General features: G+C 51.4%; 5 protein-coding genes across 5 annotated transcripts; all 5 read right to left on the reverse strand.

The window, feature by feature from the left end:
- Positions 1-4,938: 4,938 nt before the first annotated feature.
- CORC01_06238 (uncharacterized protein) lies at positions 4,939-6,647 on the reverse strand (the record flags this gene model as incomplete). Its single annotated transcript, XM_022617879.1, has 4 exons — positions 4,939-5,655; positions 5,721-5,876; positions 5,972-6,520; positions 6,588-6,647. 4 exons carry the CDS (start codon positions 6,645-6,647, stop codon positions 4,939-4,941), a joined length of 1,482 nt encoding a protein of 493 aa, XP_022475596.1.
- Positions 6,648-9,225: 2,578 nt separating this feature from the next.
- Positions 9,226-10,146, reverse strand: CORC01_06239 (alpha/beta hydrolase fold; the record flags this gene model as incomplete). The annotated part of the gene is made up of 1 exon (XM_022617880.1): positions 9,226-10,146. One exon carries the CDS (start codon positions 10,144-10,146, stop codon positions 9,226-9,228), a length of 921 nt encoding a protein of 306 aa, XP_022475597.1.
- Positions 10,147-12,681: 2,535 nt separating this feature from the next.
- CORC01_06240 (uncharacterized protein) lies at positions 12,682-12,934 on the reverse strand (the record flags this gene model as incomplete). Its single annotated transcript, XM_022617881.1, has 2 exons — positions 12,682-12,808; positions 12,864-12,934. The coding sequence occupies 2 exons, from the start codon at positions 12,932-12,934 to the stop codon at positions 12,682-12,684; spliced, it is 198 nt and encodes a 65-aa protein (XP_022475598.1).
- Positions 12,935-13,734: 800 nt separating this feature from the next.
- On the reverse strand, positions 13,735-14,497 carry CORC01_06241 (uncharacterized protein; the record flags this gene model as incomplete). Its single annotated transcript, XM_022617882.1, has 2 exons — positions 13,735-14,171; positions 14,221-14,497. 2 exons carry the CDS (start codon positions 14,495-14,497, stop codon positions 13,735-13,737), a joined length of 714 nt encoding a protein of 237 aa, XP_022475599.1.
- A 2,225-nt stretch (positions 14,498-16,722) lies between these two features.
- CORC01_06242 (serine/threonine-protein kinase SRPK3) lies at positions 16,723-18,235 on the reverse strand (the record flags this gene model as incomplete). Its single annotated transcript, XM_022617883.1, has 3 exons — positions 16,723-17,327; positions 17,377-17,945; positions 18,018-18,235. 3 exons carry the CDS (start codon positions 18,233-18,235, stop codon positions 16,723-16,725), a joined length of 1,392 nt encoding a protein of 463 aa, XP_022475600.1.
- Between the last annotated feature and the right edge of the window lie 682 nt (positions 18,236-18,917).

Consider the following 18,917-nt stretch of genomic DNA (forward strand, 5'->3'; position numbering starts at 1 on the left):
GGAATGAAGATGCTCGATCCGCTGTGCTTCAGCGACTTTGGTAAACGATCAAGCTGACGAACAAGGCAGCAATTCGACCGCAGGCTGGATAAAAAGGTCAGTCTTCGAAGATATTCGTGTTCTGCGTAGCAAAACGCATTCTAGGTCAAGAGCTGCAAGCATACCTGCCTCCGTTTCCCGGCAGCTGAAATGCAGTCTGCAATGCGGAAAGACTCGGCCACCTTGATGTATTTTTGAAAGGACCGAAAGATGAAGCGTAGGCGGTGGTCGAAGTGACGGCAGAGGTGGCACAAACGGCCGGCGTGGCACAAAGAGGAAGCGAAAATTCGTCGCTGACAAGAAACGACAGAGACGCAAGGAGGGGAGAGTATTGGTCGGCATGCATTACAGGCCTCGAGGGCCAAAAGGCCAAAGCAGTATGCCGTGTTGCTGGAAGGCAGCTCTGTGTGACGAGCTGCTGGCCTCTGCAGCACTGGAGAAGCCGAGGTTTGAAGCAGGATGAAAAGACTAAAGCGTAGTTGAGAAGGGGACAACCGAGAGGTCAGAAACGAAGAGAAGGCGAGATCATGTATAAATCTCAGACAGCCCAGACTAGTAGCCACATGTGGTCGAGACGCTGCATGACCGACTGCGGATATGCTCGCTTGGAACGGGGAGCAGGGCCGACGCAAGGAGAGGTTACACGAACGAGAACGGGAGAAGAGGAAGTGACATGGGCTGAAATATCGACGGCGAGCCGCAACTGAGATGAGAGGGGATCTTCTGTGAGGCGTCAAAGGGGTTTTCAGGTGAGAGAAAATACAAAAGACGTTTGAATGCGGAGGATGAGGAGAGGCTAGGAAGCTGTCACGGTTCCCGATTCGAGCCAGGTGCGACGGGATTCTTCTCTGATTGGAACTGGCGGCAATATCAAAAGAGTTATGGCTTGAATTGGAAGTGTCGACACGAGGGAGGAATATCCAGGAAGTAGATGGTGTGGTTGCGCGGTTGAGTTGAAATGATTGGGCACGATGAAGGACCGGGGATAAAGGGGAAGTACCGGAGAAGGAGAGAAGGGGAACAGGGGAGGAGCGTATACGTCCGGAGGCGGTTGCCAAGAGATGAAGTCAAAACAGAGCACTGTGGAGGGAAGGCACGGTGGAGGTGGATTCGGGGGGTGGGAAGGAGGAGGACGAACGGGCATATGTGGGTGAATTACTAGGTACCCTGCCTCGACCGAACAGGCCTTACTTTGGTGGATGGAGCCGGTGTACTTGATGTCATCGACCCTGAGGGCGGGCATTCAAAATCATGAATGTTTACAACCTTGTTCACGCGGGGTGCTGGGGCGCCTGCCTATGGGAAATGATAGCGCACGATGTAATGCGCAAGTATGGATATGGACTGGCGAGGAGGAATATGGGTTGCATTGGACTACATGGGTTGGATGGCGGAAAGGTACGACAGCGAGACGGTAAGACGGTACAACGGTCCGGCGAGAACGTCTCAGACACAGTATCTGTAGGGCAAAGATGATGCAAGGCCTCAACCTGTTTCGTTTCTCCACGACTGCCACACTGTAAGCCCAACGAACGGGTCCTTGCCAGACACGATGTATGCAACCTTACAAACATGCAGCTGCAGGTCGGCGCAAGTCTCTTTTCTATACAGGGCTGGGCAGGGCTGGGCAGGGTGGCAGTCAAATGGACGTAGCCCGGGCAAACAAAAAGAAAACCGTTGACGAGGGAGAGGGAGCTCGGCAGATGGAACGAGGCCCCGATGGCACAAGAGCAAGATTGACATGATGCTTGCTACTGATGTTTCCGGGAACGAGAAGCTTAAGTGGCAAGTAAAGTGCCAACACCTAGCAATCTCTTCCACGTTCCACATGAGATGACCTCAGTCAGCGGCTTCGTCAGGAGCCGCTGGGTGACCGAGGATAAGGTAAGGCAAGGTACCATGGTGTCGTGGGGAGCGAAGCAAGTAAGGTAGGTACCTAGATGCGCCTCATTGTGAGGAGGGTAGATGAATAAGACGGATAAAATTTCTTGCACCCTCATTGCCTGCCCTACCTTATGGAATGCCTTACTTCCACGCTGTAGCACTGGCGGCAGTAAAATTTCGGAGGTCTTGCTCCAACGTGTAGATCGGATGAAAGTTGCCTGGCTGGATCTCATTCTCGGCTTGGACAATTGTCGCGTCCTTGATGAGATGACAGGGGAAGAGCCACGGCACCTCAGTGCAAACGAACCAGGAGGGAGCCCGGAGAGAATGGAAGGAACCAAGAGGAATACGACACCCCTTTCCACTTGGAGGGAGAGTTGAAGTTGCGTTTGGAGCCTACCTACCTTAGGTAGGCCATGCCTGATTCCCGGTTTGCACCTTCTGCCTGCCTCCACATCCTGCCTCCTGCCATTTCCCACTTCTTGCCTCGCTCTGGCAACCCCAGTCCTCAGGTATCCATGGCAAATCAAGCGATCAAGGGAAAATGCAACAGGAAGAAATGAAAGGCATCGACTATTCTGGTCACCTCATACTTTCCTTTACCTTACTAGGTAGCTGCATGGCCAACGCCTCAACGTGTTGACCTTCTGCTTCTCTGACCGCCCTTCCTGACGCACGCTCTTCCCAAGGCAGACTGCCGCATCATCGACTTTTCATTCGCCATGCGTCTTTTCATCTTGCATCTCCCCACGCAGCCCGCCGTTTTGTCGGTCAGATCGAGCATGCAGTCCCGAGGCGTCATCTTCGAGCACACGGTGCGGCTTTCTCCATGGCGGAGTCGACGGATTCGAATCGCTGCCGTTAATCTTTAATCTCATGGTCGCTTATCGAGACGCAAACCGCCTTTGATGGGAGACAAATAAAGAATCGAGACAAGAAATCCACTGTCGGCTCGTGGTCCGATCTTCCTCTTTCAAGTCTCAAGTCCAAGGGTTTTACCATTGTTCTATCTCCTCGAGACTTCTCTGAATTGAGTACTGACCAGATTGACTAGCCGAGCTACCTAGTCTGGTATATGGAGAATCCCTGGAGCCTGCCGTCGTCGCACCCAACCTTGCATGCGTTCGTTTGCCCAAGATGCACCGTCTATCCCTCTGTGCCGCAGCTGGAAGTCCCACCATTGATGGCTGAGCCGGCGAGTGAACGGGCTGAAAATAGAGGCAGAACGCAGCCATGACACTCGGTTTAGGCTACATCGAGCAGTGCCAATAACCTGGGACGCAGTAATCGTGTCCACACCTGCCGCCCACGACTCCTGTGATGGACTACGAATACAGCGTAGATGCGTGGAGGTGCAGATGAGGGCTGACGGCGCAGTAAGAGCAAACGACGGACCCCTCGTTCCAATGCCCAACCAGACTTCGAGGTCTACGCACTGCACTGTTGTTTGCCTGCCCGCCGCTGGCTGGACCCGACTCTGTCTGCACGAATCACAGATCGCAGCCCGCTACTTCACCTATTCCATGGTTTGCCGTAAAAGCCTTCGTGAACCAAAAGAACTGCCCATCGGAGACCCGTGCCCAACTTTCAGGCCAGACTCGACAAATCCGGCAAACGATGTCGTGGGAAATTCTAGTTCCTGGACTCTCTGTATAGCTGCGTTGGTCCTGCTTCTCTTACCCATCCCTTGCGCTCATTTCTCGGGCCAAGACAGAAGCAATATGCCGACTCTCAATAGATGTTGCAGACCTCGGTAGCGATCCAATCGGTACTGCGTTCTGTGGCTCTGACAAATGCATCCCGCCTAAATGCATCGGGTTCTTCTGGCCAATGAGCGGCTATTAACAAGGCAGAAAGAACGCACGTAAGACCATTCAAGCGAGATCACCAGCTCATGCCGGGAACTTGCAAGAGGCATCAATTGCCAGGCACTTGACTCCAAAGACTCCAGAAAGTCTTGCGTGTGCGATGGAGTCCACGAAAGCACAATCACGGAAGACCAGTTGCGAACCTCAATGGGGCGGGAAACTTCAACAGGACACACACTATTCCAATGGGCAAGCTATAACAGGCGCATATAGATACCAGTGCCGGGTGGGCACTTCACAGTTTCGTGCCCTCCAACCGCCCACATGGTCGCTTTGGTGTATCGGCGGTAGGTCCTCAACTTGCCCTGCTGTCCAACGCTTCCCAAACCCCTCATGATCGAGATACCGGTACACAAACAAGGAATCCCTACGTTGACACCGAGAGTCAGGCCTTTCCATCGCCCTGGTCACCAGGCCTTCGATGTGGCGTCTGCAGTTTGCTGTGAAAAGAGGCGCGCCCTCAAACCCTGCGCCTTGTGGCTTCCCATTTTGAGCAGTCTTCTGGTCATTCCCATATCAGTTTGCCAAAAAACCACTCGGCCCATGTTCTGCTTTCGTGTCGCTTGTTTGCTTCCTTCGCTGCAGTCAACCGGCGAAAAACTATTCGTTGTGACAACGCCAGGCCCAGACTGACTGTCTCACCTGGTAAACCCTCTAAACTCTCTGTCTGAGTTAAGCTCAGCAAGGTAGTTCGAGTCCGCCCATCACATGGCGCTGCCCGTGTCGTGTCGTCCTGGAGTCAGATGCTGATGGCGATTTTTCAGACTGCGCGGCACTAATTATCATCAGCAATAATACGCACAGTAATACTCACTGCCCTTTCACGATTGCCAAGCTTTGATGCTCATTTACCCGAGGCAGCCCATTTTTTTCTCATTCTTCTGAAAATGACGATGGTATCTTATTCAACAGCTCCCCGTCATCTTTGGGAACTTCTTATCCATTTTTCAACGGTGACCCATGAACAAATACTCTCTTTTTGCCTGATCCTAAGTCCCGTGCAAGTTTCAGTCGTCCAGACCATATTCTACTTGCATGTATATGTAGCTGATGACTACCCCTTGGTGTCGTTAGCCATGGTCTGAAGTTTGTGTTTGGCCACCAACAGCACCCTTTCGACATCAAAATCCTTGATGATATGGTAGCTTCAGGCCCTCGCGGCTTCCACACCCAGGCCAAAGCCCGATTCCGAGGTCAACTCTAGCATTCTCTCTGCCACCCACCTCCCGTTATGAGGACCGGCGAAACATGAAGTTCGTATCATTACCATTGGCCAGAACATTGTCATAGTTCGATATGCGAGGCCTCCGGTTGGTGTCTCTTTCTTCCCCTCGAGCCCAAACACAATTCGGATGTCCTCGATAACATCTCTAACGACGGAGACACCATCCGACCAGCTTGGCATAAGACCCAAGCTGATGGCGACGTGTTCGCAGCTCTCCTTTAGGATGTTTCGTAACTCAATGGTTCTTTCCAGGAGGTAGACACGAAGAGAACGGTAGTGGCTCCTCGCAATGGCAACTGATGACTCAGATGATAGTGAGAAAAGACCATTAAAAACTTTTTGCTGCTGCCCAAAGCACGTTGAAGCGCCAGAGATACCGAGAAATGCAATAGCTGCCTCGAGGTCGCTGCTCAGATCGATGCCGCTTCGGACCAATTCCAACAAGTCCTCCGGCGGGCTATCGTTAAACGTGGATGAATTACTCTGGACTTGCACCTTGAAGTCAAAGGCCTTCTTAAAGTCAACCACTTGTCGAACAAGTGGCTCAAGAACAGGGCCCTTGCCCCAAGGAGTTTCCATCTCTTCCAGCATTGACCAAAGAGGCGTCAGGTGGTCCCGTTGTATAAACATTTCCATCAACTTTTCCCGGACATGTCAGCCAGAGGACCTTTGCTCGCAAAGAAAAAAGAGACCACACAACTCACTGCTGCATGACAGAAGAATGTGAAGCAGGCTTTGTCCACTTCGTTGGTCAAGCCATGATGTGCCCGAAACTTGAAAAGCTGCAAGCCTCCAGCGCCGTGAGGAAATACGTTTTCTTGCAAGTCGATCGTGCTTGTGCCTCGCTTTCCATTGATAACCTGATAGGTTTAGCCAAGGGCCTAGCTAGACCTCGGAGTCCGGGACACGCCCCCAGGTATGCACGCATCAGGATTGAGAGGACCGACAAACCTACCTCAAACATACCAAACAAAAACAAGGTTACCAGATTGGCATCATCCCGCACTGCAACTGGGTCTTGCAGAGCTTGGTTCAGAGTCGAAATAGCTTTGCCGTAGTGTCTTCGGGCTTCGACCATGAGCCCTGACTGGTGAAGTGATCGAGAAGCGCTTGCCAAAGCCACGGCGTGAGTGGCGTGCCGGGCGTGGCTGGCATCGGAGAGGTCGATGTCATAGTATTCGGGCAGCCGACTGAATATCAATATGCTCGCCTGTGCCGCGTAATTGGCATGGAACCGATTTACCGATAACACTTCCGGGCCGACCTGAATGCACTTTGAAAGTACAAGCTCCGGCTCTTCTTCCGAATCCAGCAGTTTCTGGGAAGAGTCTTTTCGACCAAGGACCACTGGCCCAGGTGAGCTGTCCTGCGATTGACTTTGGTGACGTGTTGGGGGCGGGTGTGGACGATGTTTCCACCTAGATGTCCATGATGCTGGGTACCCGGAAGACCGTCGTTTCTGAGACGTAGAGAGGAATGCCTTGCGTGGTTTGTGGGCGTCGCGCTGAATTTACCAGTCAGCATCGCTATGATTATCGAATAGCCGAGTTGTCTGAAGCAGCGAAGCTTACCTTCCCGCGACTCTCTTCGACCCTCGAATGGCCCTCCTGCGGTTTGGCCAAACTGACCATAGCGACTAGGTCTCGTCAATCCAGTGGGGATATGGGCTCGACATTCGAGCGACTTCTTGTTGAGCAATACGTCGTCATAGCCAAAGATGACGCACAAGGTCGGAGACTGCGGGCATTGAAGCTATGTAAGACCAAGCCAGGCCAGGTCGGTTGGGGAAGCTCCCCCCTGATAACTGTGGAAGCTTGGAGAATGTGTGATCTGGATGATCCCAGTAGCGAATGTTCGCAATCGTAGCGGCATATCCCATGTATTTGACGTCTACCATCCTTGGCGACGCCGGCGAACACGGCGTGGGCAGAAGCCTCCCAGGCGAATCACCTCGGCGATTTAGGCGTGGACAAAGCCTATTGATGCCAGTCCGGTGGTGGCGGACATGGGTGAGACATCACTTTGACCCCACCCCCCCCCCCCCCCCCCCCACCCCCGCCCCCCTCCCCGCGCGCCGACCCCGCGCCCCGCGCCCCCCACTCCGATAAACGCCGCCGCCCCCCCCCCACCCCCCCCCCCCCCCCCCCCCCCCCCCCCCCCCCGAACTGGTCAAACTCTAAATGCATGCAAGTCGCGCCGCGCTTGTACTAGAGCGCCAAATATCTCGCGCCAGGTCCTCAAAGAACCCCCCGGGTCAGGGCTCCGGTGGCTGACTGTCTTTGTTCGTTGGCCCTTTTTTATCATTGGGATTCGACATGTCCCGGGCTGTCGTAAGCACTCCGACGCTGAGATACGTCGGCAATGACGATGCTGATTGCAATGCCAGACCTGCAATTCTAGCGGTAATAAAGGGGCAGGCTGAGGCATCAAAGGACCCATGATATGCCGAGTTGAGGGCCGCAAAAACTCTGAGCTCAGACTTGACCATGAGGCTTAATTTGCACAGACGACACCTTGATTCCTTGCATCCAGGGTCTTTGCCTGCTCCTGCTGAGGAATCATTCACCGGCGTGAAGGGGTCTTATTCTGTTGGCTCGTGCCCCGCTCGAGCTGCAGGATATTGGACCGTGACAACGGCTAGATGATCTGTGGCATACGATGCCGTTGGATCCACAAGCGACGACGAGCCAGGACTTGGAGCTACTATTTTCAGCGTGGAAGCTGCTCGCCCATGGCGAACCATCTCCAGTTGGATGGATGGCAAAGTCGGATGTCCTACCGCGGCATTAAATATGGATTGGGGCTCGTCAAACCGTGCCAGACACAGAGGGGTAAGATTCACGTATTGAGCCGAACCAACATGTCAAAACTCAGGTACGAAGTTTACTAGAGTTGGCGAATTGCGCATTCCGTACGACCCAACGATTTGTTGCCGCGAAAAGCAGCTGACAGCTTGAGCTGACATCCACATGCAGTATCGAGATTCTCGTTTGCACCTTGTACGGGGATTCAAGGATCAAGCAGTAACACTTACTCGAGGGGAGATATCTCCTGCTCTGGAATACTTGCTAGCAAACCGCTACTCTACACTGTCACTGAACCGCTCTTTTGGGCCACAGAGTCTGACGTCAAAGACCCCTCAAACCTAGCTATGGAGGGGGAGAAGCCGTTACATTCGGAGGGTGGGGGGCAGGGTGGGAGCTTGGGTCTGTTGTTGAACCCATCGTTTGCCTTCCACCGGTACACATGTGTGATCTCCCGGGTTGAAGCTGCAAAGACGATTTTCTCCAACTTTCCCCAGCACTCAGAGAGTCACAGCACAGTCATCACAAGAGCGAAAAGCTCGGATTCTCGCTAGGCAGCTGATTGGAGGGACGGCAGCGGACTCATCTATTTTGCGACGGGATCCCAGACAAGCGCCAAAGGCCGACAACCATCGCCGACGGACTTAGTCGGCAAGTTGTTCATGCGAAACCACACACCTAATGGACGGACGGCATTTCCATATCCACGGCTACTGCACCGCCGGCGGCGGCGGGTTGCCGCTTTGCTAGCGAGTCTTCCGTCTTCATAACGCTCCAGCCACCTCGCTCACGTCGCCCTTGGTCCTTGTGTTACGCCGCAACAGTGGGTGCGTGCCGGCGTTTGACGGCAATATGACCGGACCTGCGGGGTCTCGGCGCTGCCCACGATGAGCGGCTCTTAGACGCCCAACTCTATCGGGCTCCCGATGTTAGCCATCCCGCTTCGACCTGTCAGTGCCGATTGCTGTGTGATTCCCATCGGCAACAGACCTGTACTTGATTCCGTGAAACCCTGACGCCGCTTTGCCGAAAGGGCTGGCAACCTCTATTCCAAGTCATGGTTGTCGAAGCCCAATTGCCGAAGACCATACCTGAACAAGTGGAAGTTCGACACGTTCACAGACGGAGAGCAGTCAACTACTTGCCAGGATGCCGAACCGAGAATCTGAGACTGGCGGTGAACCGAACCCTCTATTTGTACCCTGCTTTAAGGCGCAATCAAAGTTGTTTAAGATTACGAGACACAAGCCCGAGACTGGAGCCAGCAGTCCCTTGCAGCCCCGTCACGGTGCGTCCCCCACCATCCCGCGATGGCTTTACCGTCCGTGTCGCCGGCAGACCGATACCGTCGCCGCTGCCGGCAGTTGACCCCGAAGCCACCACCATACAAGAAAAAGACGTTGCTTCATGCCGACGCGCTTGCTACTTTCAAAGGCAGCATGCCGATCTTTTGAAACCACCTCTCGAGATGCCCATTAAACTCCTCGCTCTCGAGTTGATGAAACCAATGGCCCTTGCCCTCGATCAAGACAACCTCGTCCAGCGCCTCGTCGCCCTTCGGCAGATGCTCACGATCAGTAGCCACGTACCAATCGTCCGATCCCAGCGTCAGCCGCGGACACCTGAGCTTTCCCGCAAAGGCCTTGACTGCGTTCTCCTGGCGGCCGAGGCTGTGTTCCGCGTCGCCCCAGCCGCCCCAGCACAGCGCGTACATGACGGCCTTGTCAAACTGTGCCATGCGCCGGAGGTGCCACGTCTTTTGCCAGGCTGGACATTCGGGCGAGTAGCAGTACGTGCTGAAATGCTCAATGAGTATCGGGAGGATCGCCTCCTGGGCGCCGGGCGCGTCGAAGAGGTGGACGTCGCGCTCGCGGACCGCGTTGGAGAAGGCGTGGATGGGGTCCACGCCGATGGAGGCCTTGACGAGATCCGGACGGGCCGTGGCGATGTAGTACCCCGCCGCGTCGCCTAGGGAGTGGGAAGCGACGATTAGGTTCTGGGTGACGCCGAGGTGGGTCAGTAGCGCGAGCATGTCCTCGGCTGTGGACTGCGGGTAGTACTCCACGACGTCCGGGTCTGCGGAGTTTTCGACCCCGGGCCAGGCGCGGATGCCCGGCGTCGGCTGCGGGGCGGAGGATTTTCCCTGTCCGCGGCTGTCGACGGAGATGACGCGGAGGTTGTGGGACAGGAGGAAGGGGACCTGCCAGCTCCAGTCGTGCATTTCGCAGGAGAGGCCTGTGATGAGGAGGACTGTGTATGGGGCTGAGGCAGGGCCCTCGTCTAGGTAGAAGAGGTTGAAGGAAGGGTTGCGGGCAAAGTAAGGCATGGCGGCGGTCGACTATTGAGGTGTGCGATGAGCGGTTCAATGAGTTGAGGAAGTTTTGGTGGTAGACATCACGGTTTAGAGGGGCCCATTCCGCTTGTTATTACATTGTGGACAGCGATGTTTACTGATGTACTTTTGTTCCTACGCGGAAGCCATTCCTCGTGTATGTACGTCTCATTTTGTACGCGTGTAGCAGCCAAGGCCGATGGCTTACTTGGTGTGTTGTGCAGTACGACCCGCCAATCTAGGACATATGCATCGAAAAATTGTGTTGAAATACTGGGTCCGAGTGATTTTGGTGATGTGCCGTCGTTGGGTTTCTTGGCCCGGTCCGCGAAGTCTGACGTGAGATTGTTGGGTCAGTCCGATGACCTTTCCGGTTCGATCTTTGGCAGCGCAGGATAAAGATATCCATAATTGAAGGGAAAGTTTCATGTTGGAGGCGATACACTGTTAGTAGAGTATGATTGAGTATCATAATCTTTTGATTGTGTCGAGGTGGTGTTTACGACGTGCCTAATCCGGATAATGTGAGGAGCCGGAGAAGTTCGGGTTCGGGCCCGGGCAGCTGCGGCGCAGCGGGGTTGCGGGGTCGGGACCGTGGCTTTGATGGAGACTCGTCCGCTTTCCGGGGCCGGAGGGCATGCGGACGGGCTATGTCAGCTAATGCAGGCCAACAACGTCTTATCAACACGAAGACGAGGGACAATATACCTGTCTTTTGACTTCAGAGCTTGGAATCTTGAGGGGTGATTGGGCGTACTGTAGGCATGGCATGGCATTCAGCAAGCGGACAGGTAGGTTTGGCAGACGTCCGAACAAAGAGTTGGTTCCTCATCGCTGAGCCTACCATTACCAAACGTAAGAAATATATCAAGGATACATTATAACGTGTATTGCAAGACCTGGACTCTGTAGGAATGGCCGTGGCTGTGTTTGGCCAGAAGAGTCAATGCGCGTCTGACGCACCTTTCTAGTTGATTTGATATGAGTTCCGCCAGATTACATCAGCTCCAATTTATTCATATCGCTTGGTTAATACTTATGTATGAATATGAAACAAGTCTTAAGCAAAACAGTTTTTAAATTAGATCATGATTGACGTGCTGAAGACACGAATCTTGCTATTGCCATTAGCATGTTTGATATGCGGCGGTGGTTGCTCAGCAGGCGTCAATGTACTCAATCACTCTGCATCCCATCTTTGGGGCTTGGAGGTCTGTATGGCACTCCTGCTCTGATAAGAAGTAGAAGAGAATCAAAGTAAATGAGAAAACACAACTTGAGATCTCTCCATAGAGGTGATGATTGCTTTGAAGCTGATGGATTGGAAGAAGATTCTCGGCGAGACATCCATGAATAAAGATGAAAAAGATTGGGCGGTGGTATCTATTTAGAAAGACTGGTACTATCTATTCCATACACTATTGCGTGGTACAGGGAGGCTCCAGCGGCTTGTAAGGGTCTCATATATCTTTGCTCTAGAAACTCCCCTTCGAGACTCAGTAATGCAATCAAATTTCAAGTTTCTGCTTCCCACGCAGATCCAGAGGTAAATGCTTCATTTCTGGATAATTCGGTTGCCAGCGAAACTATTTACATAGCTTGGGCTACTCTGAGAATCTTTTAATCCTCACTTCCTCATTCTCGTATTTTGAAGATCACTGTAGAACGTTAAACGAATGATCAATGAGGAAGAAGCTAGATTCCAGGGCCAAGGTCTCAATTCATCCCCTTCCAAGTCGAATTCCAAAACTCAAGCAAAAATGATGTTCGAGCTGCCAGAAATACTTTTCGGCCACAACTGACCGATTTTCTTTGGAAGAGTTGCACTATGACCTTTTCGGAAGAGTAAGACAGTTCACGAAGCTAAGCAGGCATCCATGTTCAAGAATCGCATGGCTCTTGATAAGAGATTGCCACAGTCTTGCCGGATGACGAGATATCGTGACAACTTGGCCATCAAACAAAGATGTTTCACTGCAAATTCCAAGCTACGCTTTCTTTCTGTCATTCAATCTACTGGTGGTGTTATTGCTTGGCGTCTGCAGTCATATATCTAATAGCTGTACCCAGCGGACTACTTCACCTTTGCAGCAGCCGAAACCAAGTACTGTAAAGCGCTCAAGAGAAGTACAAATTCAAACAGCTCGACTCAAAACCAACTATTCAATCTTTCGCGTTGCAACTTGGAGCGGTATTGTCAAAACTTCAACTCTAAAGGAGCGCGGCCGGGCAGTCTACTGGAGACTACAGCCACGCCAATCAACCGAGTATTCAGATACTGTGATGTCGATGACCCGAAATTCGGAACACAATAACACAGATAAGGAAAGCCATAATGGTGCGTGAAGTGGTTGGAACTTTCAAATGGAAGCTTTGAAACTGGAATTGTGATTCTTGGTTGGAGACAACAATCCTACCACCATTCTGCCTCCAATGCAGCAGGATGTTTTCATGAGTCCAAAAAGTTCACAATCACTTGCTACTAGTAATTACAGGCCTTCCTGTGAAGGGTGGTCTAGTCGCTTGCTTTTAAACCGTTCCGCCTATTGCTCTGATTATCGTGTCTTTATCGCTTTGTCGTCTCGGGAACGCGATTCCGCCAATGAATGGTGGGACTTTGGCTGCATTCTTGACTCGACTGAACTTCTCAACTACGCTATGCACAGGATTAGAATAAGCAGAATCTGATTTGGAGCGCTTGTTCAGCTTACTTTGACTCAACGGGGAGAGCCCTCGCTTCAAACAGCGATACAGCAAAGACGAGGACGGAAAGGAACTTCATGATGCCTGCTGTTTTATTTTGAGAGGGACAGGTTGTTTTGGATATAGACGACTCTCTCTTAGCCAGTGGCGGTACTGTCAAGGCTTTATGGTACTTCTATACTACAATAATCGGCCTCGGTATTTGGCATGTAAGCCCTTAACACCGTGTTGCAGATTCGCACAAGGTTCAAGACGACGTTTCTGTGTGTTTGAGAAACACGACTCGCGCTGCAACATCCGGCCATTTTTCGTCGAGTGATCTCGCAAAAAAGGCGCCTGATTGAGTTCACAGCTTAATGCAAAAAACGCGCCAAGCCAAAATAGTCGTCGCAATCATCTGAACTTGTGAGTGGCCTTCAAAAATCGTTCGAGGTCCAGCACGATTTGTCCGGGCATACTGTATGTTACTCTCGCTCTTCTATCAAGCCATTCCCATCACTGTCATGATTTATTGTAGGAAATGAGTTGATGGATGCCATCCTTCTCTTGTTGGTTGCCTCCTTTGTCATTATGGCGATTACATGCAGCATTTCAATCAGTTCTAGTCTCGAATTGGACAACAATTGGATAAATGGCAGGTTTGGTCAATTTCAGAAAACTCGTCTCTTAGACATTGGAGTCGCTAGAGATGGAAAGGAACAACGTAGGTTCCGTCTACGTGTACTCTCTTCCTAGTCTAACCCCACAGATGTTACAAACACCTCATGCCCAAGACCCAATCGAAGCTATGTACCCATCTGTCCTAACACTTTATGGTGAGATAGCCATCGCTTAGGCGGCTTCTGCTGCTGCAGCTCCGACTCCCATAGACAGATTGGCTTATTGGCCGGTGGCTCCATTCTCATTTTTCCCGCCGTCAGCCGCCGTACCGTCGTTCTTGTTTCCAGCTTGGTTTCCCGTGTCGGTCTCCTTGCCCGTGTTCGTATCGGTATTTGCTTTTGCCTTCTTCTCTCCATCCTTGCTGCTGTCCTTATTGTTGGCGCCGGCGTTAGCATTTCCATCTGCCTTGCCGCTGTTATTCTTCTTCTCGTCCTTGGTGTTCTTGCCGTTCTTCTTCTTTCCGTCGTCATTCTTGCCCTTTCCGGTGTCCGTGGCTGTACCATTGTTCTTCTTCTCGCCGTTCTTGGCGGCGCTCTTCTTCTTGCATCTGCATACTTTGCCGTTGGCATCTTTGCCCTTCTTCTTCCCTTTGGTGCAACCTTCGCATTTGTCTTTCTTGTTCTCCTTCTTTTCCCCAATGTTTTTCTTGTCACCTCCTGTAAATGAGTTAGCATAGGTTCTTCCGAGTACTATCAGATTTCCTACCACCAGTGCTGTTGGCCTGGCGTGCTACCAGCTCGTCCAAAGAGGCAGCCTCGTCAAGGTCACGAGTGGTGAGATCACTCTCATCATCCTCCTCTGCCCTATCCTCAATAGAGAATGGGTGTAAAGAGCTATCTTGTTCGTCTCTGTCGACAAGATTCTGGCTGTCTGTGATGGCTTCCAGGTCTCGAGCGATTTCGTCGCGGGTAGCGATTAACCCGCCATCCGTGACAGCTGCAGCGGCAAGGCCAGCCAAGAAGAGAACGGAAATGGGCTTCATTGTAATTGAAGGGGTCGTGAAAGCCTTTGGCTTGGATAATAAAAAGGATGATATAATCTGATTGTGCAGAGAAAGGTAAGTTTCCAAGAAGAGGAAACAAGATGCTGTTGAAGACTGAAAGTAGCAAGAGAAAGTAAAGCGTCCGGCGCAATGATGCAATCTGGCTGCTGATGATGAAGTGATACTGGTTTCGACGTCCGCCTAATCGATGGGGATATTCTAGGTTTTATAGTATAAGTCAGTCTAGAATTGATGGGCATATTCGAGCGTCTAGTTCAACCGAGGAAATGTCTAGGTGTTCTGGCCTGACACAAGCCAGGTCTGTCAACTTGACCGCGTAACCCTCGTGCCGGTGGAACCGAAAGCCGTAAATACAGTCAAGATAATATCTCCATGTCCGTGGGAAATGGTGTGCATATTGCACAGGCATCTAGGATTTGCGTTCATCTGGTGTCTTGTGAGTGGTGCCATCCCTTCACTCGGGAGGCCTGTACGGACGGATTCCCAGAACTCGGATTCGGCTATAAGAAGATCTTCCTGTAACAGTTTAGACGAAGACATCGCTCGGAAATTCAGTACGTACCGAAAAACAAGGCTAGCTTGTCTCCGTACCTTAAGATCAGAAAAAAACAAGCATTTGATTTTCTGCTTGGGCCGCCGGCAGGTTTGTGCCGGCTGATGTGCTTGAGCACCGCCCCCATTGCTTCACATTTCCCTGGAAAACTTGAGTGATGGGAAGCTTTCGTCGCGGATCATTGTCTCCGCGGGGAAAGCATCCGCGGATGCCGACGTCAGCGATTGATTGATCAGAGATGAAGGGAATAGGCGGCTTGGGCTAGTAGACTTGATCGGTTGGCTTTTGCCGGTTAGCTCTGACACCACACGGCGGGATCTGGGGAGCGAGATTTCGCCGTCTCGTGTGAGATTCCTGTTTGGGCTTTCTGAGACATCGGCCATTTGGCGCTGTCGACAGGCGTCCTTTCAGTCGCAAACTTGAGACGAACTAAAGTTAGAGTTTGCGCTGAAGAGATTTCGTAAAGGATCCGATGAGTCTGGTCCATCCGAGGTGATGGGCAAATCCAGAGCAGATGTCTATTACGCGTCTCTTCTTTGTCGGACGCCCGATTCGGGCGCATCGCTAGAGCCTTATCCGAGCTTGCTTATGTTGCTCCCTACACCAAAGGCCTGAACAAATGGATGTTGACAATTCGACTTGCCAGCTCATCCGCAAACCATGTGAGTTGCGGGCTGGGAATTTTCCGCCGCGGAAACTAGTTGCCGTGTGTGTCTTTCTTAGTAGCCAGCGAGGATTTAAGTTGTCTCGAGTTAATTTAGTGCTGAGCAGGTTTGACCGGGTGGATTGAGCCTCCTTGCTTGGTATACCCCTGCCAAAGATTCGTCTCACGACCGTGGATCTCATATAGTGGTGCTCTGCCGTGATCCGAGCTGTCCACATGTCAAGCAAGTCATCAGAAAACGTGCCCGTTATGATGGGATGAAACCTGTCAGATCGAATGACAGGCTCCCATTCCCCTCTATTGCGCACCGACCAGTTGAGGTGAGTGAGCTTGGAAGTGGGGTGGCTGCTTGAGTCAATCAGTTATGATTAGATTGCCATCCGGGCTTCACTTTGATTTCGAGTGGAAAGTCGTCGGTCCGTGTTTGGAGATCCTCACGAGGTAATGATCATCTCATCCTCCGCGGACTTGCATGATCTGTCCCGCGGAATTTCCTCGCTGATGTCCGGCCGGAGAACGCAACGAAATACAGTTTTTCCGATGAGTAAATATTAATCCAGCCTGTGGAAGATTTGTGAAGTCGATAAACCCGGGATATAGTCTGATGTTGATGACTTTTGGTCGGCAGAGAATAGAAGATGGCAGCTTTGTACCATATCAGGCTAATCCTATGGGTTTTCTGCATAGCTAGGAGATGACGAACAGTATCAAAATACTCAATTGGCTACCCCCTACTGACAGTATGGTCGCATGCCAGCATCACCCAACTTGGTGCACCGATTTGTAAGAAATAAGATGATCACGTCGCTCCAGCATTCGCAAAACATAATCATTGGGCCAAATCAACCTGCCTGGGAATAAGATAGGTTTGCATCCTTGAAGCCAGAGACAATTGCACAGTACCTATTCTTCAGGAAAATGCATTCGAATAGCCTAATGCTTTGCTCACTACAAATGTACTTCTTCTTAGCCTACTCCTAGTGCAATTCAAGTAGCCAGCCAAGGATCCTCAAGCAACGCTGCGGCGAAGGGGCGATGTGAAGGATCGTACTGAAAAACAGATCTGAGTAGTGAAACGATCTGCTTTTCCTCTTCATCATCCATATCATTTGCCTTGTGGGCTCTGATGAGCTCTTCCAGAGACTCATAAACTTGCGGCGGTCCGCGCTCGCTTACTTCAGATTCAAAAGCATCCATATCATCATCAAACTCATTCGGTTCAGCATCTGACAGAGTGTGGTGAGAGTTCCCGTCGTTAGAAAATTCTTCCTCGAAGTCCATGGGGCGCGCATCAAGCCTTTCTCCATTCGAGCCATAATATTTTGTTAAATTGGGCCATTTTGCTGACAGGGTTTCTGGTAGCGGTCCGATGATGTCTGTTAGCTGAATTAGATGCTCATCCTTTATTCTATTGTCGCTAAGACCGAAGGGAGGGAGCTGGAACAGCGCAGTGCCTGTGAAAAGCTCGTAGACGAGACAACCAAAACTCCACATGTCGATGCCAGTGCCGAGAGCTTCGTTCAGAATTGCCTCCGGGGCTCGGAGGGATACTGGAGTCACCACCGAGAGCGGCGGATCATCGATGCAGAAAGCTAGACCGATGTTAATCTTAAGACATTAAAGCCATGCAGATGTACCTACCTCCGCCTAGGTCCGAAAGCTTCGTCAATTCACCTTGTCCTGAGAGCGCGTAATCTGACATGGGCTCAGCCACAGCCAGATACTTGGGAGCCCATTTGTCGAGCTTGCCATCAATGCGTCGCAAGATGTCGATATTGGAAGTATCTTCGGCTTGCCTAAGCACCTGGCGATCAAAACGAGCGAGGTCCTCCAAAGCGAAGAGAATGTTACCGCATTGAAGGTCACCGTGAACGACGCCGTTGTCGTGTAGAAATAGTAGGCCAGAAAGAACGTGTCCTAAGATGCGTTTGATGTTGTCCTTTGCAAAGCGTCGTACAGGAGGGTTCCGGGGATCATAAATTTCGGCGGGGGCGTTGAGAACCGCGGAGAGGCTTGGACCCATGGGCTCGAGTACAAGACAAAGATGATTGCCGTTCGGGCCTTGATGATAGAAGGAGTCCAAAAGACCTACGACAAACTCCGACCATTGATTTTCTGGTGCCTTTTCGGCAAGGAGTCGTTGCATCTTCACTTCATTTGGCTCTTTTCTTTTGGCTACTTCGATCTTCAAGGCAACGTAGCGTTCACATCTGAAAACAAGGTCAACTTCATCGAGCTTTCGAAGAAGATAGGACTATCGGGAACATATATGTACGACTTACGACGAATCAAATGCCAGCCATACCGTGCCAAACGAACCATTTCCGAGCTTCCGAATAACCTCATAGCGGTTACAGAAGACATCGCCAAAATGAGCCGGATGAAACCCTCCAGGGTGATAAGACTCGGCCCATTCGCACGGGGTGCCGGTTTGATGAAACCTGAAGCTCTCCTCAGAGCTTGGGTCCTTCGAATCCGGTGTTGATGGTGGCGAAGACATCGCGAAACGTCCATTAGCCAATTGAAGTGGTAGATTAGATGCAATGCGACCACAATGTAAGATTTGAGTCTTTCACGTGTCCATGATTTTGATAGAAATTTGAGAGAGGGAGATAGACTGGTGAGGTGTTTGGGGGAAAAGCTGAAATGCGAACCAACAGAAGTGACTCGAGATAAAGTAGACAACTGGATGCCCGATTGGCCTCAACTGCGCCCCACCGTCTCCTAGACAATGCATTTCCTGTTAAGGACGTGTCTTACTTTAACTACCGTCACAGACTACCCGCAAAAATAGCAGACAATCCTCACAATGAACTCATGTAGTTCCAATCCTCTATGTTGATGCCCCTAACGGGCCTTTGCTTTCACCGCCAATTCCACATTTTCCCTTTGGACTTTAGCAATTGGTTGTAAACATTAGATTTGATAGTGACAAGGACCCTGGCGGCTATAATCCTGACGAAGTCATGGCAGCGACACTCGATTAATTAAAGCCCCCAGACTGAGAATCTTACAACTGCGATAATCACGTATTGGGTGTGCAATGCAACTGCTCTTACTGTGACTACAAATTCTTTCTGCCATGGATTTTTTTCAGCATTGATGCAAAGAAGTTCCCGAGGTTGGTGCACTTCTAGTAGAAACTCGTCCACGACAGAGAGCGTTCGTGTTATCACATTTGA

The sequence above is a fragment of the Colletotrichum orchidophilum genome (assembly GCF_001831195.1).
Source record: "Colletotrichum orchidophilum strain IMI 309357 chromosome Unknown Scaffold_46.1, whole genome shotgun sequence".
Taxonomy (NCBI): domain Eukaryota; kingdom Fungi; phylum Ascomycota; class Sordariomycetes; order Glomerellales; family Glomerellaceae; genus Colletotrichum; species Colletotrichum orchidophilum.